The sequence below is a fragment of the Natator depressus genome, chromosome 6 (assembly GCF_965152275.1).
Source record: "Natator depressus isolate rNatDep1 chromosome 6, rNatDep2.hap1, whole genome shotgun sequence".
Classification (NCBI taxonomy): domain Eukaryota; kingdom Metazoa; phylum Chordata; order Testudines; family Cheloniidae; genus Natator; species Natator depressus.
Window position 1 is genome coordinate 75622012 of NC_134239.1, and position 24225 is coordinate 75646236.

The 24225-nt window shown below is 41.4% G+C and overlaps 1 protein-coding gene across 1 annotated transcript in view; it reads right to left on the bottom strand.

Annotated features, from left to right (window-relative positions):
- Positions 1-24225, bottom strand: part of SPRED1 (sprouty related EVH1 domain containing 1) — a 114413-nt gene that overhangs the window by 37396 nt on the left and 52792 nt on the right. The window contains exon 2 of the mRNA XM_074955754.1: positions 15055-15229. Coding sequence (XP_074811855.1) covers positions 15055-15229 — 175 coding nt within the window. The remainder of the gene's footprint in view (positions 1-15054; positions 15230-24225) is intronic.

The window sequence follows — 24225 nt, forward strand, 5'->3', positions numbered from 1 at the left end:
AATCTGTGGTATACTAAAATATGAAGATGTGGGCATAGTCCAAAAACTGGGTTTAACAGGGGCTACTGTTCTGATTATTCATTTTGATACTGAATAAAAACCCTCCACTAGAACACTCGGTTGAAGCTGATGCAGAATTCTCAATTTCATACACCATAATCCAAGGACCTTGCTCACAGAAGTTAGGTTGCATTTGTCATATCATACATATAATTTTGCATCTATTTGGTATAATACTTTTTTTAAAAGATACAATTATTAATTTGAATTTTCTGAGTAATTTTTTTGTTTTTAAAAAGGATGATTTATTAATCTACCATCCCAGAAGCTAAATATTTATACTTTCAGATAAGATGTACATAAAATTGTTTCCATGATTCTGGCCAGAAAAATGTCATTTTACTACCATCACCTATTGTTACCAGCCTCTAATTCTGCATCACATAATACTTATTATTTTTCCCTAGTAGAATGTGTGCATATATATTCAACAGACAGCATGCATGTGTACATGTGTGCTGTGAACAGAAAATATTGCTTGCTAAATTATCATGCATCCCACCTAGTTTAGATTTTCAACCTAATTAACATTTCATTGGTTTGAATGCCATAATCTCATAACAGTTACAGCAGAGAACCTATAGACTTCATGAGAACACACAATAGACAAAACACTAAAAGGCTACAGAAATAAAGCTATTATACTTTTTAAAAAGTACAAACAGAATATTACTTCTGTGTAGTGCAAGTCAGAACAATTTTATATCAGGAGCATATGCAGTCTCAAAATAACGGTTTAGACCCTTGAAGCAGAATATTAGCAGAGATTAATAAATTCTTAAGTACAGTAACAAAGTGATGTGGTTTTCCCTTCTACCATTATAAAAAGCAACATTAATTTTGTGTCTTTGTTAATTGCCATTCTCAAAACTTTGCTTAAAATTGGCAAAGGTGTTCAAAGCAATTTTTGATCAGAGTAAGCAAGTCTAGACTGAAAAATTCACGCTTTCAAACAGTTTAATTTATTTTACACAAGATTAACACAAGATACCTGTATTACTGTACAGAAAAAAAATTTTCAGTGAGTACATTTGGTGTACACCTCCTTTTTGATATGATTAACTGAAAACTTCTATCTATCAGGAAGCTAATTAAGCAAGTTATAAACTCTAATTGGCTTCCAGCTGTGCTAACAAATTATATCATTATATGTAAGTAGATACTGTCCCATAATATATCACAAAGGGCTCAACCCTGCAAACACGTATGCATGTAATTTTACTTGTATGAACAGTCCCACTGAAATCAATAGGATAAATGAAGCCCTCTATCTATTTTCAGAAAATCACTAAAATGTGGGAAAGAAAAAGAAAAGCAGAGAGGTTTTACTTTTTGGGGAAATAGTAGGCACATGCAAGAGAACAAACAGTGACCCACTATGCTATTACAGCAATCTATCTACAATCATGGGTTACAATTATATGCAACAGAAAAATACTTAGGTTTGCAGGGGAGATGTCACCTTGGCCAAATGTGGCTAACACCAATGCCAGGACATCTTCTGCTGTGTTGCACCAGTAACTGCCACAATTGGCAGGGCCTACTTGGTAGGATCATGTAACTACAGTCTTGTTTAAAATGTGCATTAGACCTTGCTACAACCAGTTAATAATTTCTAAGGACTAGAGAGTCAGACACCCTTATTCATGCTGAGCACCTTAGTCCTTGAGTAGCCCAACTGATTTCAAGATGCTTCCAATTCATGGGGACTTCTTTGGGTGGGGTGTGATTGTCTGTAGTGCATTTATACAACCCCATGTAAGGAAAGGCTCATGGTTTGAAGACTGAAGCCACCTATGCGAGTCTCCAAGGGACGGTAGGGGAAAGAGAAATCCTGTGCCAGTCTCTGTCCCTCTGTTTAGGGGACTAAGGCCTTCTGCAGATTGAGATTATAAAAAGGATGATGACAGGGTGCTAAATCCTCTTTTTGGGGCTAGGGTGACCAGATGTCCCGATTTTATAGGGACTGTCCTGATTTTTGGGGCTCTCTCTTATTTAGGCACCTACTACCCCCCACCTCCTGTCCTGATTTTTCACACTTGCTATCTGCTCATCCTACTTGGGGCACATGAAGTGGGAAGACCCCTTTTGGAATCCATACTTTGTTTCAATCTCCTTCAACTCTGCAGAAAATGCAAAAAAGTTGCTCTAGAAGAAAGCCCAGAGAGAAGGAAAGTGTTTCCATTTGCTTCTCACATGGATTGTGTTGTAGGAGAAGAGAGATGTTTTTGTAGAAGAAAACAACAACTCCTGAAGCAAGCCTCCTTCTCTCTGGGTTCACAAGAAGGAGAGGTTTGAAGATTTTCTAGATAGAACAAAAAATTAAACCCCTGAGGGAAGGCACCGCCTCATGACTCTGCATTTTGGGCGCAGCCTTCTCTGATCCTCTGGAGACAAACATTCCCCGTATGGCACCACTCTGTTTTGCTTCCCCTTTAGAGTAGCCCTCCAGACAGGATTAAGAAAGGGCTGCCTTCTTGCCTGCAGATCTGTATTGATGAGAAAAGCTCCACCGGGGGGGGGGTAAGGTCAAGAAGGAAGATTCTACTGTTCCACCCAAGAAAAAATACAGCCTAAGAGTTTAGGCAGACTGTGGAGGGGCTTAAAGCAAGACACACAGACTGCACCCAAAGTGGGAGGTTCAGGCCATCTGATCCCCTATCATATAGTACTGACTCCTACTCTGGGTGCTCAGAGTAGTGCTTCAACTACAGACATTTTGGAAGTCAGAAATCTACTCTGTGTTTGGTAGTGATGCTGGGAACATCAATTCAGGCATCTTAGAGCAGGACTTGCTCTGTTCTTCAAAGGCAAATTAGCCACAACCACTCAAGGGGCAGAAGGGCTTACTGAAGGGAATATCTTGTCTGAGGCAATGTGTGCTTTATTTTGCAATGGGGAGGGGACTGAGACAAACCCCAAGGGGAAACCTGGGGAGGGACCAAGTTCCTGACCACCCAAGACACAAATCTCTGAGTCCATTCAGACCCTGAGGGGTGAAGAGAAGTTACCATAGACTTATGACTTGCTCTTATGAGTTTATCTGCCACGTGACAGTGAGCAGAGTATACTAGGGACTGAATTTATGGAGAGAGAATAGGGGGCGGGACCCTTGTTCCTGAGAAGGGCTCCTCTAGAAGCACAGCTACCATTTGTTTAGAAATTAGTTTTGTTGCTTTAGCTGATTTGGCTCTGCAGCTGGTGCACCAAATCTGCCTTCTGAGAGCTACGGATGCAGAATAAAAATTGGCTGGGTCGATAGATAAATATCCATGATTTCTATGTTTCTAGTATGTTTCTAGTTCTTCCCATTTTATTCTCTTAAATGGGAACATTTTTTTTATTTGTTTATTTAATTTAATTGGTAGCAGATTTTTAGAATTTTTTTCTCTTCACATTTAAATAAAATGCCCAAGTTTGCTGAGAAAGACAAGTCCATGGCCTCATTAAAATCTTTACTATGATAACATTAACGCAAAAGACAAAACAGATTAGCAAGTGACTTGTGGTTTGTTTTCAACTGACACCACATGCAAATACTTTGAACTTCTAGCAGTCAAGCTGAAATACTTTGACCAGGCCATACTCCTTCAGGGTTTGCAGCATATAGTCAGTAGGACTTGTGCTCTTAAAAGCACATGAAAATCCTACCTTTAGGTGTCTAACTCCGGGATAGAAGCCTAACATTAGCCTTCTATTTTTGAAAATTTTGGGCTATGAAAGAAAAACTTCAGACTAACTGTTAATGTATTGGAAGACTAAATAACTTTTCATTGTTAACACCAAGGCAATTTTGATTTGAAAAGCTTTTAATAAAAATACAATTATAGCTTATGATGCTGAACACACTTATGCACATGCTTAACTATAAGCATGTGCTTAATCTCACTGAAGTCAATCGATCTATTCAAGTAACAAACTGCCTGCCTTAGCATTTGGAAGATTAGTGCCTTATTTTTCAATATTTTGTTTTTTGTCTATAGCGGTTTTGTAGCAGTCAAGTAAGATATCCCAGCTATAGTGGCATTTTTAAAAATTATAAATGGTGGTTTTAAAAAAGTTTTATTATACACTTTATTCTCAAGATGCAATAGAACAAATTTCCAAATTAGATTCACAAAAGCCTCAAACTCATCTAAATTACTCCACCCTGTAGCAGAAAGCTGAAGACCCACTCAAAGTTCTGTCTCATACTACTGTCCACAGATATGTTTACTAGCCATTTACAATAAACCCTGTAAAAGAAAAACCATTTGTAATACTGTTTTCCCACAGTTGTGTATTTGCTCCTTGTTATTAGAACAAATAGTAGCATTTATTTTCTGAAGAACATTTAGTATGAAAAGATAGAAAATGAATTACATGATTTGTTATCTAGTAACAGTAACAAGATAAATCAAACTTTGGAGACACAACCCAGTGTCATGCTTAAAAAAATTTCATTTTAGCATAATTAAACAAACTGTAATCAGAGGAAGTTAGTCACCTTGTGCAGTAATGACAGTTCTTCGAGATGTGTCTCCCTATGGGTACTCCACTTTAGGTGTATGTGCGCCCCTGCACCTCTAATTGGAGATTTTTGCTAGTAGTGTCTGTTGAGCCCGTGCATGTGCTTTCCCTCCCTAGTAGCCTTGATGCAGACCATCTAGCACTGTGCTGACAAACCTCCTTCACTTCCTTCTCCACCCCAGAGCCCTATAGAGAACTCCAAAGTAGAGGGGAGGAGGGCAAGTTGTGGAGCACCCATAGGGACACACATCTTGAAGAACCATCAGTACTGCACAAGGTGAGGGACTTCCTCTTCTTCTTCTTCTTCAAGTAGTGCTTATGCACCCTATGAGTGCTCCACTGTAGGTGACTTCCGAGCAGCACCCACCACTGGAGGATGGGACTTCGGAATGGAGTCTGTTACTACGGAGAGTACTGTGGAGTTGAAGACAGCGTCGGGGGCCAAATCTTCAGTGATTGCATAATGTTCTACAGAAGTATGGGCAGACGCCCAAGTCATTGTTCTACAGACTACTGAGATATCCCTATCTTCATGGTATGTAACAGAGGTAGAAATTGACCTCGTGGAGTGCGTATGGACTCTGGATGGAAGCAGGTTGAGCCCTTGATACCACTGATTAATGCAACCAGAGACCCATTTGGATAGTCTTTGAGCCAATATCGCAGAGCTTTTAGATCTTTCTGTGGATGAAAGGAAGAATTTGAGGGATTTCCTGAAGTCCTTAGTCCTGTCCAAGTAGAATGCTAGTGTCCTTCTAACATCTAGCATATGCAGAATTGTCTCCCTGTTGTCACAATGTGCTTCTGGGGAAAAAACAGGGAGGTAGAGCTGTTGATTCATATGGAAAGTGCAGAGAAAGTAGGGAAAAAATTGGGATATGGCCTTAGAGTTACTTTGTCTTTAAAAAAGGCCATGAATGATGGGTGTGCCATCAGGGCCACTATTTCTCCTATGTGCCTAGCTGAAGTGATGGCAATTAGAAATACTGTCTTCATGGACAGGTGTGAGAGACAGCAAGTTGCCATGGACTCAAAGGGAGGTCTAGTAAAAGCCCTGAGAACTATATCTTGAAGTACTTCTGAGTTCAGTACCCACTCGTGGTCGTGACAAAAATTCCGACAGACTGTCGGCCTTCACGTTCTGTATCCCTGGTAGATAGCTGAGATGAGCACGTTGTGATGGATGCACCAGTTCCAAAGTTCGAGTACTTCCTTGCAGAGTGATATGGAAGGCCACTTCTGTGGAAGGCCATTTGCCCTGAACCTTGTAGATGTGTAGGTGAGCTCCGCAGCCTATTAAGGAGGAATCCGCCCAAGGGTGGGAAGTGTGTAGAGGGAGGAATACTCTCGCTTGTACTGCATCAAGATTGGTGCTGATTAACCCCAGTACAGCGACTGGAGTTTGTGTGCCGCTACAATGAAGATAACCTTGGAGAATACCTTGGGCAGAGCAATCTGTACTGTTAGTGTCCTGCCCCAAAGGTAAACTGTAGGAAATCTCCTGTACGATGGTTGTACTGCGATATGGAAGTAGACATCTTGTAGGTGGAGGGTTGGAAATCACTCTCCCTGCTCTAGAGCTGGAATAATGGCTGCTAGTGTGACCATCTTGAACCTCCACGCCGTCCCGTATTTGTTTAATGCCCTTAGATCTAGAATGGGCCTCCAACCTCCGTTCGCCTTGGGGAAATCAGGAAATGATGAGAGTAAAACCTCTTGCTACTGAGTTGCACCGAGACTGGTTCAATGGCCCCTAGGCACAACAAATGATATATTTCTTGATGAAGTAGATTCTCATGAGAAGGGTCCCTGAAGGGGAATAGGGAAGGAGAGTTGGAATGGGGGCCACGATGAGAGACCAGGGAAATGACTTCCTCTTGGCCACTGTCAGACTTGTCACTGGGTAAGGGTAGCACTGACTGGGGTATTGACGGTACACGGCCTGATGACAAGAATGATTCTGGGTGCCAGAATGTGCTCAGTACTGGGGCCCTGGTACCAAGTAATGGTGATTGCAGTTCTTCCCCAGCCATCACGTCTCCAGGGTACCAGAGCTCATGCGGTACGATGGGCTCACTTGGTACCACGGAGGAGTGTCTACGGTACTTTTTTGGTACTGGTGGTCGAGAAGGGGCAGAGCACTCCTTGGATGAGTTTTGTTGCAGCTGGTACAGAAAGTTTTGTCGATGCCACTCTTTTAGAAATGGTATGGTAATTGTCTTTCCCTGGGTACTGGGGCCACATGTCACCAGGGCTCACTTGGTACCGCGGGCTCACTTGGTACCAGAGAGGAATGTCTGTGGTATGTTGTCAGTACCAATGGTTGGGAAGGTGCACAGCACTCCCTACATGGGAGTTTTGTCGCACCTGATACCAAAAAGGTTTTCCTCTGTGCCATTCTTTTTGAGACGGTACAGTAATTGTCTGTCTCCTTAGGGGGTGGTACTTGCCTCAGAGCCTGACTGCCTGAGCCCCTGGCTTCTCCAAGCGGTGTAGCTGGTGCTGCAGAGCAGACTTCATAGCGGAGGCCCCTTTCTGGGTACCGTGCTTCAGAGTTATTGTTGCTATCTGTACCGAGGTGACCACCCTGGGGAGCCGCTCTGGCTGGCCAACTACTCAGAGCCTATGCGTTTCCGGTGCCGTTGGTACTGTGGTGGCCGCACTGGGAAACCCCGCCGTCTGGCCAATGACTTGGAGCCCTTTTTATGAGCCTTCACAGGGAGAGTCTGCTGTTTTTTTTCTTTCATGACTCTATCCCCTTTCAAGTTAAAGACTCCGGGGATGATCTGGGGTCAGCACCAGAGTCTCCTGGAGGTTGAAGTACCTTCGCCATAAGGAGGAGTTTTAACTTCTGCTCCACAGTTCCTGCAAGACTGCTGTTTTAGTTGTGGCAGGTGAAGCACTTCTGTGAAACTCTCCCAGGCACCAGACACTGTGTGAGCGTCTGGCCATTACAGGAATTGACTCCTTGCAGGAGAGGCGCCTCTGGCGCAGGGAGAGCCAGACATGCCCCTGGGCAGGGGGCTATCATTCTCTAGCAGTGAGGAATGCAGAAAAAGGTCTTCTTTACTCCTCTTCTTCTCCCCCGCCCTTTTTCTAAACTGAAAAAACTTAAGAGGCTACTAAACACCTGGGGGTAGGGGGTGGGCATACTCTCAGGGCAGGAAACTAAAGTTCTTTTTCTTTCTGTCTTCTTAATTTTTCCTTTAATCCCAAAGGAGTATATATATAAAAAGGAAACACTAACTATTAAGGAAAATAAAAAACAAACTACTTACTTATGCTAATGACGCAGATAAGGAAGGGACAACTGCTCGCTCTGAGGCCAAAGGGGTTGAGTGCTAGATAGCCTCATGGCAGACCACAAAGGAGGGAGAGCACATGCGCGGGCTCAACAGACACTGCTAGCAAAAATCTCAGATTAGAGGTGCAGGGGCGCACATACACCTAGCGTGGAGCACCCATTAGGACACTACTCGAAGAAGAAGAAATAGTTCTATGTATTTTAGCATGCAAACTTACGGTTTAGCAGCTTTTGAATTTAATTAGCATTCTGGCACAAGTACACCCGTTAATATCTTTCCAACTTCTAGTTAGAAGAGACTGAAAAACAGGATGGAGTCTCCTAAAGTGCTGGGATTTATATACTGAGGTATAGTGCGCCTCCTTTATACAAATGCATCCCTGCATCTCTCAAATTAATCAAAAATCCTTTTTTTTTTTCAGAAAACATGTCACCTGTTCCATCTGTCACTTCTGATGGGTGAACAAAATTAAGCCAGCCTCTCTTTTTACTTTTATACTGGATTCCACTACAAGGAAGAACTGGAGAAATGTGCAAGCCATAACAGAAAATCACCATAATTAAACAAGAAGCCAAATTAGTTGTTACGCATTCTCATTTAACAAATAAGATTTACAGAATTTGAAAACCTTGAAGCTTTATGCTAATATATATTTAATGAGAAATATGTCTATCTTTACACAGGCTAACAGAGAAGCAGACCTGACTATGTTAAGGTGGAGTGTAATTGTTCCAAGTAGACTGGATGGAGCCAGATCTAGGTAGGTGATTAACAAGCAGTCCTCAGACTTACATGGGATGCCACTTACAACGCATTTCAATTGACTGCCCGTTTCGCCCCTACAACTCTTGATTTGCATAAAATTTGCTTGAAATCACCTCCTGGTTGCATTATAGTAGTATGGAGCTGTCAGGGATCGCTTCTGATTGGCTTTGAGGCAGCAGGGTAGCTGCCAGGTCGCGTTGCCACTTGTTTTTGATTGGCTCCTGGCCCCGGGCTCGCCAATCAGAAAGCTTGAACAGTGATTGGCTGAAGCTCAGCATGTGTGCTGTTCTCCCTGCCTTTCTGAGCCTATGTTGCCAGCATTCTGAACAGCATATGTGAGTTTATATGTTTATTTGAATGCTGTTTACAAAATATAGTGTACAGTAAATACATTGATGTTGCAACATTAGTCATCTATAATTCATTTAGTACAAAAATCTGGGTTATTGTGGTGAAAATAGTGTATCAAACCTGTGTTATGGAACCAATCCCCTGCTTCATACCATTGATTCCTATGGGGAAAGCGGTTCTGACTTACAACGTTTCGACTTACAATGCAATTCCGAGGAACGAATTGTGTTGTAAGTCTGAGGACTCCCTGTAATAAAGGAGGAAGTGTGTATTTATGTCTAGGGTATTCTGTGAGATTACTTTACATTCCAAAAGAGATCTATACAAGCTGGGTAAAGTTGTCCAGTTGCAAGCCTCCTTTTCCTCTCCTAAATTAAATCAATATTCTTGTTGCCACCACTTTGACTTCCTTCCTAAACTACTATCATGCTGTTTGTCAATATCATGCAACATTTTAAACATTATTTAGAGAGACTGCACTGAGTTTCTTAAATTGACCATCACATGCAATTCTGAAGGCTCTACATAGGATCCAGCTAAAGTTTGTTCATCACTAATCTAAGTTCTAGGGTAATTAAAAGGATCTTCAAAGTTAAGAATTCAGTTCAGAATAATCAGTAATTGCTTGCTAAATGCTCTCTATTTAGTGAGGTTACTTTAAGAGAAGCTTTCCTGTCTACAATTTAATTGGTCAATTCACACTCATAAATAATTCTAATAAACCCTAACAATGTAAATGTTAAAAAAAAAAATCAATCCAGGCTGCCTGCTAGAAATACTCGCAGTTCATACTGATCATATATTTATGCTATCAATAAATGAGTTTCTTTTCAAGTTAATAGCAAATTACAGACAAGGCAAACACTCTCTAGCCTGCTTTAAATCAGAAGATAAAAAATGAAAATAAGACAACAATTTCATGGGAGTAAAACAGAAGAAGATTGTAATTTAGGAAGACTGTATATATTCATGAAGGTAAAAAACCACAAACTTCTGAAAATTCTACTTTCCATAGGCCAAGAATTCATATGAGTAGGATGGGAATGATATTGGAAAGGAAGCCATAGTCACTTGTGCCCCAATCCTGCAAAGACTTACACAAATGTTTAAAAACTTTAAGCACAAATAGTCCCACTGAATCTTATAGGATTACTCATATGCTTAAGTCTTTGCAGAGTTATAGCCTTAATACCAAAACATTACAGGACGTACTATGCAAAGCTAAAATAGTTAGTCTTTCCCAGAAATCGTAGCGACAGACTAAATAAATATATATATTTGCTGTATCCAAAGATTACTTAAAAACAAACTGAAAATATAATTAAGAGGCCCACTTTAAAATTAAAGACTAAATATCGTATTGAAGAGATTCAGGTTTGAAGATCTCAGCTGCAAGAACACATAGTAAATCTTTCTTGGAGACACTAATGCCATTCAGTGGCCATATAAAGTAAATTTTGAAGTGTATAAAACAATGCTTCTGGAAAATTTAAACTAATTTGCTTTGTGAAAAAAACCGCCATCTTGCATCCTATGCAGCCATTATCATAATTATAGTTATATATAACTATTTCTCAAAATCAGAAGTTGATAAGGATAATCTAATCTATATTAGAAAAAAAAAAGATTTTGTGAAGGATCCCACAATCCCTATGTCACTTGTTCCACTTTGTGTCACAGTGGTCTCTACAGGCTCTTTTGTGGAGGAAGACTGAGGCTTTCTCCATTCCTTTGAGTTTAACAGTTGTGGTGTCCAACTTTCTTGGCTTAAGGACACAATTCTGTTTCCTGTCAGAGCACTAGCAAATAACTTGATAGGGATAAGACAACCAAATCTCAACTCTGTTCAGATTTAAAAACAAAACAACACACTTCTTGTCCATTTGAAGAAAAAAAAAAAAAAAAGAGAAGAGAAGAGAATGGGCCAAGACTTACATGCTTGAACATAGAATCTACGATAAGATCCTTCGAACTAGCAACTACACAAATTTTAGCACCGTAGGAAGGAGGTTAATCTAACAGCTCTTAGCATCATTTCATCATAGCTAACAGCTCATAGCATCATCGTTTGTTCCTTGATTCTAAGGGTATGTCTACACTGCAAGTAAGCCTGTGCTTGAGCCTGGGCTGAAGCCTACTCCCCACATCTACACTGTAATTATACTAACCCAGGACCCGGCAGGGCTGGAGGGTCCAAGCTCAACTTAAGCCACTACCCAAAGGTCTGAGCCCTGTTGCTTTGCAGTGTTGACGCAGCCCCCTTGACATGGACCTGGGAGTCAGCTGGAAGTATCCCACAATTCTATAGGGATACTTCCTTAGTCCTCTCTATCCCAGCAATCTGAAATCCAACCTATTGAAAACAGAATAGGTTTTCCACCTCCGCCCTTTTGCAAAGAGCAGCAGTTCAAGTGAGCATTAACTCATTCTCTTCTGATCACTGATCTGAAAGCTTGCTATCAAAGAGCCTCCTGGTTTTGCAATGGAGAGCGAACTGATCAAGACTTTTGCTTAGTGAGCTGCTTCCTGGTAATGTGCACGGAGGGCACTCACGTGTCTCAGTCCCAGGGCTAGAGTGGCCACATTTCCGGGGGCACTAGGGACTCTGGGATATGGTTACTTTGACTTGGGTCTGTGCATTGCAACATGGACACCAGACCACTAGGTTCAAGCATGGGTTAGAAAAGTCTTAACATAGGGTTAAAATACAACGGAGATGCTCAAGCCCAGGGTCACTTAACGAGGGTCAGCTGACTCAAGCCCCACTAACCCTAGGCTTACATTGCAGTGTACACATACCTTAAAAGGCTGTCTTACAGTGTGCTATAGTTCCTCTGATGAAATATCATTGTCTGAGGATGTCCCCACCTACCCTAACTAGTAGCTGGATATGGGGTCATTTATTTTATCCTAACAGTTATCCTAAATCACCTAAGGTATCAGATCTTTCCGGTTGAGTCACTATATTAGCTTTTGATTACCGCAGCTTTCCTTTGAAGTCAGGGACAATACAAATGTACAGCTTCCTTTTACTCACTTACCAAACATCTATCCCCATAATTACCTACACAGCAACTCTTTTTCCAAGCTGTATCGGTATCTGTATTTTACCGGAGCTTCTCACATTGTTTGCTCAGACTGCACTGGAAACAAACTTCTTGCCTGCATTCTAGTTATCTTCCTCATTCTACTGGTATTCATTTAAAGAGGCACCTTCCCTACAACTTAAGTAACATCTAAGTACAGCTGTGGTCAGGTGTACGTCAGTAGTACAGAAAAAAAAATACTATTGAAATTGGGGATGGGAGCGCACACAGACACGCATACATTCAGATCAATCAACTTTTGATAGATGAGATTCCAGAAAACTAGATAATGGGTCTGCCCTCCAGGACCAGAGCGTGCTCATGCCAAATGCAAAACCTCACTACCTTCTCAGTGAACTGGATACCAAATAGATCCACATAAGGCAGGAACCAAAAAATTTGGTCCAAAAAAACCAAAAACAACAACAACAACAACAACAACAAAAAAGCAAAAACAAAAAACAACACAACTGATTTAATTTCCAACCCCCCACCTCACATCACCTTAGTAAGTCTGCCCATTTGCTACTTTTGAAATGGGCTTAACCAGTTCTAAAGGTTGTAGTTTGATATTTGAGTAAATAGTAAATTTGCACTTTATTTTCAGTTTGAATACAGAGTAATTAACCACTAAAACAGATTTCCAAGGGATGTGGTGAATCCTCCATAATTTTGTGTACTGAATTCAGTATTAGATGGTTTTCTAAAACACATGCTTTGGTCCAACCACATGATGTTGGGTACATTATAGGAAATTACCTGTGTTATGCAGAAAGTTCAATTATATGATCATAATGATACCATCTGGTCTAAAAATCTGTGATCCTACAACATGAAAAACCAGAAAACAAAAACAAACAAAAAACCCCAAAACCAGTACTGGGTGAATATTTTCTTTTTATATCCCTCCCCCCTAAATTCCTGAACAGGAACTAAAAGACCTCTTTGTGCTCTAGAGCCAGAATGAGAGAGAAGGTCAGAGAGGATGTGTCTTGGGACTGCATGAGGAATCTCCCCAATTTAGAAAGCATAGCTTCTAGACATAGTACCAGCAAAGGAAGAGAAAAGTTTCAGACCTCCTATGTGAGGAACAAGTTTTGAGATGTCAGGACTTTGGAGGAGAAGCTGTTTCAAATGGTAGCCTCTCTTGCTCATGAACCTGGGAGCAGGGGATAGAAAGGACTGTTCAGGAAGAGTCTATGAAGACTATGGCTGCTTGCAAAGCCAGAGAAAAGGATTCAAAGATTCTTGTAGCAAGCTCTCCATTATCTGGTCTGCAAACAACGCTTTGGAGATGCTTCCAGCTCCAGTCACTTCAATGGAGATTTTTTTTGTGTTGAGGGAAGTACTGATTGAGATAAGGAAAAGAGTCATTCCTGCAGTCTGAAGATAATTTAACTGACATGTCCACATGAATATAGTATGGCTGGATTAACTTTGAAAATGGATTTTCCCTTTTGAGTGGATCATTGATTTCACAATCTTTATCAGAGAATCTAAGATTCGGAACAACTGCTCTGATCTTCCTACATATTTTTAAGAGCTTCTTTAGATGAGAGAGCAACGGGCTGAAGGCTCTTTATTTGTTAACGGGGGAGTGAATAAGATTCACCAAGTTTGTCAACTTCAGTACTGGTATTCACCAAGTCTGTCAACTTCAATATTGGTACCTTTTCCTTCATGCTGAACTAGTCCAAGAATGATGGGGAAAGTTTGCCTTCTTCCACTGATGACTTGGGTGATCCACCAGCTCTTCAGAAGTCAAAGCTCGCCAAGAAACTCCTTTTAACTGCTTTTCCCTTTTTGGTCAAGTCACCCCCTTTTATTCAATCAAAATAGCATGTTGCAAAGAGGGATCTGGCTGACAGCCTAAGCATGTCACAGGTTGCATTGTGCAGGGGGAAAAAAGAGAGAGTGCTACTTTGATGGAATTTAGCACCGTATTATAAATTTAGAGTTTATGGCGGTCTGGTCAGAGGCTGGTTAGGACTAGGAAAAAAGGTTTGAGAGAAAAAAATCTAAACAACGTGGGATCACTAATACCCTCAGCTTCTGAGCCTGCTGGGTGCTGGACAGTGGGAGGAGGAAGAGGGTCCAAGGCTTTCAACAGGATTTGGGAACCAACCACCACTTGCCATGGGGATGGTGACAGCATCATAGGACCTCCTTCCTAACAGCTGAGATAAAGGCAGAAAATTCATCAGTACTGATGGAGGAGCAGGTATTCACATGTGAGAATTAGCAACACAGATCTAAAAAGCAATTCTATCTTTTATCCTAGAAGGAAACTGCACATTTCATGCATGTAAGAGATTAAACTCTTTTAAAGAGTTCATAGTCCTGAAGTTCAGACTGCAGGGGTGTAAAATGCAGCATGCAAGGGCATGCTGCGCTGTAACTCCGCTTGGTGGTTTTCAGGCAATGCAATGTTTTCTAGTATTTATTTTATCAGAGTCCAGACAGGTTATTTTCAAGCAATAACTAAAGAAACTACCTTAGTCTAAGTGCAAAATTTGACCCACAATAAAATGTTTCTAGTTCAAGATGGAATTCCTTCTGCACTTTTTTTTTAAAAAATAAACTTCAAGAATATTGCATGCTTGTACTTTTCTACTTTCCAGCATTTTGCTGACTTCACTGATTTTGCCAGTGCACAAACAGAAAAGAGAGGTTAGTTTGAAACTCTATTAGAAAGACAGAGGGGAGAAAAACTAATTGTTTGCCAAAAAGTGTATTTTTGAACTTCTGAAAGGGCAACACTTAATTTTAGAGATACAGGAAGAAAATTTAAAGAATCAAAAAATAAAATACTTGCTCTTTTAGGCATATGAATATTTAGACAGTGTAAAATCATGCAACAAAGAGTGGAAACAACTATGGCTAAGAAGTTTAATTATTCTGTAGAACAACATGTAAGTGTTACTTTTAGGCTCTATCAAGTTATACATATACGTTGTATTCATAATGTAATTTGTTACCGTTTTATCCCTGAGTCGTTCTCCGTGGATAAGAAAATCAGCACAGCTGTTCTCTTCCTGATGAATGACTTTGAAGATCGTAACACAGCTTAGTCCACCCCCTCCAAGTGGTAACCATCCACCACTTGAGTCATCCCGGGTCATCACCACAGCTCGCACTCTTGCATAACTATTACTGAAAGAGATGTAACATGAACAAATTAGTTTTTCCATAAACACAAAATGGCTGAGCACCCAATCTTATTTGAAATACCAAGACCACCTTAATAAAAAATAAATGGCTGTTAAGTGCTTTCTAGGTTCACAACTGAAAAGAGAACAGATGCTACAATCTGGAAATCTGCCCAAAATTAAAAACTGACTTTTAACATGCTTTTATTTTAAATCTAACTTTAAAAAATTGTTTTGTATGCCTCTCCTTTTCCTTGGGCACTTTCGATATAATTTCTTGTTGTGGTAAATATCTGGTGATCAGAGACATTAGGAAAGAAATCTTACCAGCCAACATTAGTCTTAGTAAAGACACAAATGGATTTAGAAACCATATATTTAATGGTCTAACTATACCTAGGAAGCATCAGCTTTTGACTGAAGACTAACTATAAAGTGAATCAGGTTTCCACTATCAGTTGTACAGAAAAGTAAACAAATGAGAAAGGGCTTGATCCTGCTCCCACTGAAATCAGAGTAGGAACAGGCTCTAAGCTAGGAAACCTGTTTTTCTTTTTTCCAGTTTGCTTTACACCAGTTTCATAAGTTATGTTTATAAGAAAGAAAAAGAAAAAGAAAAAGAAAAAGAAAGAAAAGTAGTGTGTATACTACGGGGTCCCATGAAAAAAGAAAATCTTAACTGACAATAGATATTTCTGCTGATTGAACTATGCCATTGTTATGAACACCTAAAATTATTTCTTGTACCGAAGTGGCATTTTTAAGAGAGTACTAGACTTATTTTAGGACCATTTGCTCCCAACATCATCTTTTCTGTTTGATACATGATGAAATTTACTTACATTTTACATAGCTCTTTTGAAATACTGTAAAGGAGAGAAATGCTAAAAATTTTAATTTAAAAAAGCATGCTATATTAATTCTTCAAAAGTCTGACAACTTGTTTTGTTTTTTGTTTTTAAAAAATGGAAATGCTAGTTTATGACCCCCAATTTGCAACTTCTTGTGTTTAAAGGAATTAAAGAGAGCACATGGTTTATCCAGGAACTTGTGTGACTGTCCCATTTGCACAATCATTTATGCACTTTATAAAAAGCAATCCACTATTTTACAAGAAATGAGGACCATTTGTCTGGCTTACACTGGGTTTCAGAAATCAAGTTTGCATAGTTACGCCACCTGAATGATGTTATATGAACTATCAGAACTGAACTAGAAATTTACAAAAAGATATCTGTACAAGAGTACTACTTATAATCATATGCATCTTTTTGGGATGTGGGAGAATGTTTTATTACACAAACAGTTAAATTTTAACACATTAAGAAATTCTGATATTCCATGCTGATCTTTTCAAACCTTTTAACACACCAAAAGTCATTGTTGGGCTTTCCTGCTTTAACTTGTAATTCAAATAAATAAAATAAACATTATGATGTAAATATCTAATGATCAAATACATAAAGCTGTGCAAATGGGGCTGTACAAACTGGAAAATGAAACAAAAGTATACAAGATCATTTTAACTTAGGGGTGACAAATGAAATACAAGTTGTTCACTGAACCTGTGTCTTTCATCGCTAAAAATTGGTAGCTCAAGTAAACATTTGCTGTGGTCTGTGTAATGACACCGATGGGAGCCATTTTAGCACCATTATCAATTAGCAGCCTCTCCTTCACCAGGAACATCCCGAAAAGCATCAAAGAAGCACTGCCATGCACTCACTCATTCTTATATTCCCAGAAGCAGCCAGATGACCAAGTATGAGTCTCAAACTTAATTTTTCACAGTGCAGTATTACTGCGAGTCTAATCATTGGTCTCACATAGATTAAGAGAATTTCAGTTATAAAGACAAGATCTTAAAGTGTCTGCTTATATATTTAAAATCCATTTGCTTCAGACTTTCCCTGGTCACTGCTCCCTTGGCAGCAATATAAACTGCTCCTTCTGAAGGAAATCAAGGATATTAGGGCTTCCCTGTAAATAAGGGGGGAAAAAGTACGCAATGCCACAATCTTGTCTGACAAAATATTACATTTCTGCTCTCTTTCCACCAGGCCAACTTCAAATTTAATGTAAGGAAACTGAAGTTCACAAAACCAGCAGAATGCAGTACCTTGAGAGGTTTCAGACTAAAGTTTAGTACTTTCCTTTGTATGTTTACAGAAGTACTGCTACTTCCAACGTTACTAATTTGTACTTTTACTATATCCCCAAATACAATTTACAGATACATACAACTCCCCTTTGTCCAAAAGCTCTCCAAGTTACAGTAACACCATCTTCACATTTAACCTTATGCTTAATTGTACCATCTAATCAAGTATATTGAACTATGACAACATTCAAACCGTAGACATTTTGATCAACTACCATGAAATCCATTTATACAACTGATAAAGGCCAATTAGTGCAAGATTCCAATACAAAAATTCCTAACACAAATAAAGATGGTACAGTACATTCACAACCCCTTCATACTAAAAGGATGAAAACGTCTCATCCAAACATCAAAGGAATAAACTAGGGCTGTCAAACTATTGTTAAAAATTGTGATTAATCGCAGTTTTAATCGCAGTTAAACAATAGAATACCAATGTAAATTCATTGTAAATATTTTTGGATGTTTTTCTACATTTTCAAATGTATTGTTTTCAATTACAACACGGAATACAAAGTGTATAGTACTCACTTTATATTTATTTGTATTACAAATATTTACACTGTAATAAAGATAAACAAAAGAAATAGTATTTTTTTCAGTTTACCTCATACAAGTACTGAAGTGCAATCACTTTACTGTGAAAGTACATTATGTGCGGAAGGGGGTGAGGGGGCAATTACAAATAGGACCCCGTAAATGAAAACGAACTTGTCTATCTTAGCGATTGGCTGAACAAGAAGTAGGATTAACTGGATTCGTAGGCACTAAAGTTTTACAGTGTTTTATTTTTGAGTAACAAAAACAAATCTATATTTTTAAGTTGCACTGCAACAACCAAAAGGTTAATTTTTCAGTATCTTTTGCAAATACAGCAGAGATGGCTCTAACTTTCTGCCATTGGAGCTATTAGTCCCTAAAATCTTTAACACTTCACATGTTCATGTGCCCTAGAACTCAATCTACACTTGGGAATTTTAAGAACAAATTACTACTGGGTGCTACCACTGGCTTCTGTAGACAAGATTCCAAGATCTTTCAGAATTACCACCAAGTCAATTAAACCTGTGACATGACAATTAAACCTTTGACAGTCTTTAAAAAATGGCATAGTGGTAAATAGAACTGGAAGACTCTACTTAGTCTCACAAGAGCTATCACAAACAGCTGAAAAGGAGTAGCAGCTTTACCAAGTCTTTTCTAAAACTCCTTAGTGTGACCTTAGAGTCAAAGATCAGTTTACATCAATTATGAACATATAAATTACACCTACAGGGACTGGATGCCCTAGGTAAGAAAAAAAGAATGCAGTTACCTGAGAGAACACTGAGTTTGTGTATTAACACAGTTTGTGAATTAAATAGAAAAGGTTATCCGAGAGTACAACTATACTCCCTTGGCACTAGATTAAAAGCTACTAGTTTCACAGAGTGGAACAGGTTTCCCTATCAGATCTGTAACCTATCTGCTGTATACACATTAAACTGGAAACAAAATTTGTTTTAATACAGCATATCAGAAATTTATAAAAAATGTCTTGAGTTCTGACTGGACAAAAGTTCAATGAAGTCTGACTGCAAAGTAGCATCCTTCATTAGTAGTATAAGATACTTCTGAAATTACATTTGAAACAAAAGATAGAGAATAACTAGCATGTCAAATATAACTATTAGTGAGCAACAACAATGCAGATATAAACCCTGAAATCCCAGCCTGATCAAACCTTATAAAAAAGTTACCTACCTTCTGTAACTGTTGTTCTTCGAGATGTATTGCTCATGTCCATTCCAAGTAGGTGTGTATTCTAATCTTAAACACAAAAAAGAAGCTTACAAGAAGTGAAAGATTGGACAAATGACCAGGGATGAGTATAAAAATATTGCTCGAGCATGCAGGAGTGAAATCAGGAAGGCCAAATCACATCTGGAGTTGCAGCTAGCAAGAGATGTTAAGAACAACAAGAAGGGTTTCTTCAGGTATGCTGGCAGAAAGAAGAAAGTCAAGGAAAGTGTGAGCCCCTTACTGAATGAGGGAGGCAACCTAGTGACAGAGGATGTGGAAAAAGCTAATGTACTCAATACTTTTTTTGCCTCTGTCTTCACGAACAAGGACAGCTCCCAGACTACTGCACTGAGCAGCACAGCATGGGGAGGAGGTGACCAGCCCTCTGTGGAGAAAAAAGTGGTTCGGGACTATTTAGAAAAGCTGGACGTGCACAAGTCCATAGGGCCGCATGCGTTGCATCCGAGAGTGCTAAAGGAGTTGGCGGATGTGATTGCGGAGCCATTGTCCATTATCTTTGAAAACTCATGGCGATCCAGCGAAGTTCCGGACGACTGGAAAAAGGCTAATGTAGTGCCCATCTTTAAAAAAGGGAAGGAGGAGGATCCTGGGAACTACAGGCCACTCAGCCTCACCTCAGTCCCCGGAAAAATCATGGAGCAGGTCCTCAAGGAATCAATTCTGAAGCACTTAGAGGAGAGGAAAGTGATCAGGGACCGTCAGCATGGATTCACCAAGGGCAAGTCATGCCTGACTATCTAATTGCCTTCTATGATGAGATAACTGGTTCTGTGGATGAAGGGAAAGCAGTGGACGTGTTGTTCCTTGACTTTATCAAAGCTTTTGACACGGTCTCCCACAGTATTCTTGTCAGCAAGTTAAAGTAGTATGGGCTGGATGAACGCACTATAAGATGGGTAGAAAGTTGGCTAGATTGTCGGGCTCTACGGGTAGTGATCAATGGCTCCATGTCTAGTTGGCAGCCAGTATCAAGCAGAGTGCCCCAAGGGTCGGTCCTGGGGCTGGTTTTGTTCAACATCTTCATAAATGATCCGAGGATGGTGTGGATTGCACCCTCAGCAAGTTTGCAGATGACACTAAACCGGGAGGAGTGGTAGATACGCTGGAGGATAGGGATAGGATACAGAGGGACCTAGACAAGTTGGAGGATTGGGCCAAAAGAAATCTGATGAGGTTCAACAAAGACAAGTGCAGAGTCCTGCACTCAGGACAGAAGAATCCCATGCACCGCTACAGACTAGGGACCGAATGGCTAGGCAGCAGTTCTGCAGAAAAGGACCTAGGGGTTACAGTGAATGAGAAGCTGGATATGAGTCAACAGTGGGCCCTTGTTGCCAAGAAGGCCAATGGAATTTTGGGATGTATAAGTAGGGGCATTGCCAGCAGATCGAGGGACGTGATCGTTCCCCTCTATTTGACATTGGTGAGGCCTCATCTGGAGTACTGTGTCAAGTTTTGGGCCCCACACTACAAAAAGGATGTGGAAAAATTGGAGAGAGTCCAGCAGAGGGCAACAAAAATGATTAGTGGACTGGAACACAACTTATGAGGAGAGGCTGAGGGAACTGGGATTGTTTAGTCTACGGAAGAGAAGAATGAGGGGGGATTTGATAGCTGCTTTCAACTACCTGAAAGGGGGTTCCAAAGAGGATGGATCTAGACTATTCTCAGTGGTAGACGAGGACAGGACAAGGAGTAATGGTCTCAAGTTGCAGTGCGGGAGGTTTAGGTTGGATATTAGAAAAAACTTTTTCACTAGGAGGGTGGTGAAACACTGGAATGCGTTACCTAGGGAGGTGGTGGAATCTCCTTCCTTAGAATTTAAGGTCAGGCTTGACAAAGCCATGGCTGGGATGATTTAATTGGGGATCGGTCCTGCTTTGAGCAGGGGGTTGGACTAGATGACCTCCTGAGGTCCCTTCCAACCCTGATATTCTATGATTCTATGCTACGTGCATGATCGTCGGAAGGTTTTTCCCTAGCGGTAACCGTTGGATCGGCTGTGGGGCCCCTGGAGTGGCGCCTTCATGGCCAGGTATATATGACCCACCTCTTCCGTCTCCCTTATGTCGGAGTATCCAGCAAGAAGGAACTGATGGGTCTTAAAATGGAGAAGAACAACACATCTCAAAACAACAGTTACGAAAGGTAGGGAACCATTTTTAATTCTTTGAGTGACTGTTCATGTCAATTCCAAGTAGGTGACTCCCAAGCAGTCCCCTGGAGAAGGGGTCGGAGTTCACAGAGTTGCAGATTGTAGCACAGCTCCACCAAATGCAGCATTGTCTCTAGCCTGCTGCATGATGGTGTAGTGCGACATAAAGGTATGAAGAGATGACCATGTTGCCTCCCTGCAGACGTCCTGAACGGGGCCCTGCACCAGAAATGCTGCAGATGAAGCTTGAGTTTTCATGGAGTGCTCCGTCAATGCTGGGGCTGGTATCTTTGCCAGGATGTAGCACATCTTGATACAGGAAGTAATCCAAAAAGAGATTCATTGGGGATGAGACCGGCAGTCCTTTCATTCTCTCAGCAATGGTGAAGAAGAGTTGTGTTGACTTCCTGAATGGCTTTGTCCACTCAACGTAAAAAGCCAACGCCTGTCTAACATTCAGGGAATGGAGCCTGCATTCCCTGTCATTAACATGTGACTTTGGGAAGAACGCTGGTAAAAAGATGTCCTGATTTGCATGAAATGGCGAAACAACCTTAGGGAGAAAGGCTGGGTGTGGCCGCAATTGTACCTTGTCCTTATAAAACACTGTATAAGGGGGCTCAGACATTAAAGCTTTGAGCTCAGACACTCTTCTGGCTGACGTTATAGCCACGAGAAATGCCGCTTTCCAAGAGAGATAAAGCAGAGAACAAGTTGTTAGAGGTTCGAAAAGGGGCATCATGACCCTTGAGAGGACCAGGTTAAGGACACAAGGGGGACCAGTTGCCACACGTGGGGGTACAGTCTATCTAGCCCTTTAAGGAAGCATCCAACCATGGGGTTAGTGAATACCAACTGCCCACTGTGTGTGGGTGGAAAGGGGAAATAGCTGCCAGGTGCACCTGGATTGATGAGACTGCCAGCCCATGCTGCTTTAAGTAGAGTAAGTAGTCCAGTATAAAGGGGATTGAGGACTGCAGCGGAAGGGTGCCCTTCTGTGCAGACCAAATAGAGAACCTTTTCCACTTGGCTAGATAAGTGGCTTTCTACTGCCAAGGAGAACTTCCCTAACTGAATCAGAGCACTGGAGCTCTAATGGGTTTAGCCATGGATTTTCCATGTGGTGAGGTGGAGAGACTGCAGGTTGGGGTGCAGAAGGCAGCCGTGGTCCTGCGTGATAAGGTCTGAAAATAGGGGCAATGTCATGGGCGTGTCCACCGAGAGGTTCAACGCCGGCACTATGAGAATCAGCAAAGCCTTGTCCTGCTGGACCCTGAGGAGGACCTTGTGGATTAGAGGCAACAGCAGGCATGCATACAGCAGGCACCCCGTCCATGAGAGGATAAAGGCGTACATGATTGAGCCAGGGCTGTGATTCAGGAAAGAGCAAAACTTCTGGCACTTCCTGTTGCTTCGTGTCATGAGATCCCTACCTCAAGGAGATACTGCGGACGATGTCCGGTTGGAAAGGTTTGGAAAAATGTACTCCCACACAGACTGACTGTGAATCGAGCCACCACAGAAGGGACTCGAGAGCCCGAGGAGAAAGCATGACCAGACTGTCCTGATGGTCCCAGTTTGGTCTGTACGCTTAGGCCAGGCACGCCTGGAGGGGATGGAGCTGCAGCCTTGCATGCTGCACCACATAAGTGCACAGTGCCATATGCCCGAGTAATTTTAGGCAGTTTCTAGATATCGTGGTGGGGAACCAGTGGGGACCTTTTATGATGGCGCTCATGGCAAGAAAACGAGACTCGGGCAGGAACGCCCTGGCTTGGGTGGAATCGAGGAGGGCCTCAATGAATTCTATTGTTTGAGCGGGAGCCAGAGTCGACTTTGCCATGTTGAAGAACATTGTATGTACCAGGTTCACATGTTCCTCCACCTGGGCTTGAGACGGACCCTTGATGAGCCAGTTGTCTAGATACGGGAAGACTTGCACCTGACACTTTTGAAGGAAGGCCACCGCGACCGCCATGCACTTGGTGAACACCTGAGGAACTGCTGATAGGGGAGGACTCTAAATTGATAATGCATGCTGCTGACCACAAACAGAAATTGTCTGTGGGAAGGGATTATGTATATGTGGAAGTACATGGAAGTCCCTCAAGTTGAGGACAGTGTACCAATACCCAGATCCAGAGAGGGAATGATGAAGGCCAGGGAGACCATGCGGAACTTCATTTTTTTCCATGAATTTGTTGAGGTTTCACAGGTCTAAAATGGGCCTGAGCCTGCCTTTGGCCTTGGGGATTAAGAAGTAGTGGGAGTAGAATCCCCTGCCCCTAAAATCCAGAGGAACCTCTTACCACCCCCAGCTGTAGGAGCGTTTGCACCTCCTGCACTAGAAGTTGCTCGGGAGAACTGTCCCTGAAGAGGGACAGGGAGGGTGGGCAGATGGGAGGGAGGGAGGCAGGGAGGGAAGAGAATATTGCAATTCTACTGTGCTCAGGACATGAACGATCTGAGGTTATTTGAGCCCAGGTACAGTAGAAATGAGATAGATGGTTCACAAGGGAGGGGAAGGATCCGGGTATTGAACTAGCGCTCTGTCCTCGGGCACACCTTCAAAAGTTTGGCTTTGAGCCTGAGGTCTGCTTAACTGAGCCCTTCCCTTGGCCGGAGGAGGACTGAGACAAGTGCCTTCTTCTGCCCCACTTCCTACTGTAGTCCTGTATAGGAGGGGCAGGGTAAAATCGTTGGGTGATCTGGGGCTTAAATGCCTTTCTTTGTGGGGCTGGTGTGTGCAGCCCCAAAGACTTGAGGGTCACTCGCAATTCCTTAAGGCTATGCAGCCTTGAGTCAGTCTGTTCAGCAAAGAGGCTGGAGCAGTCGAAGTGCAGGTCCTGAATTGTGTTCTGGACCTCATGCGGGAGCC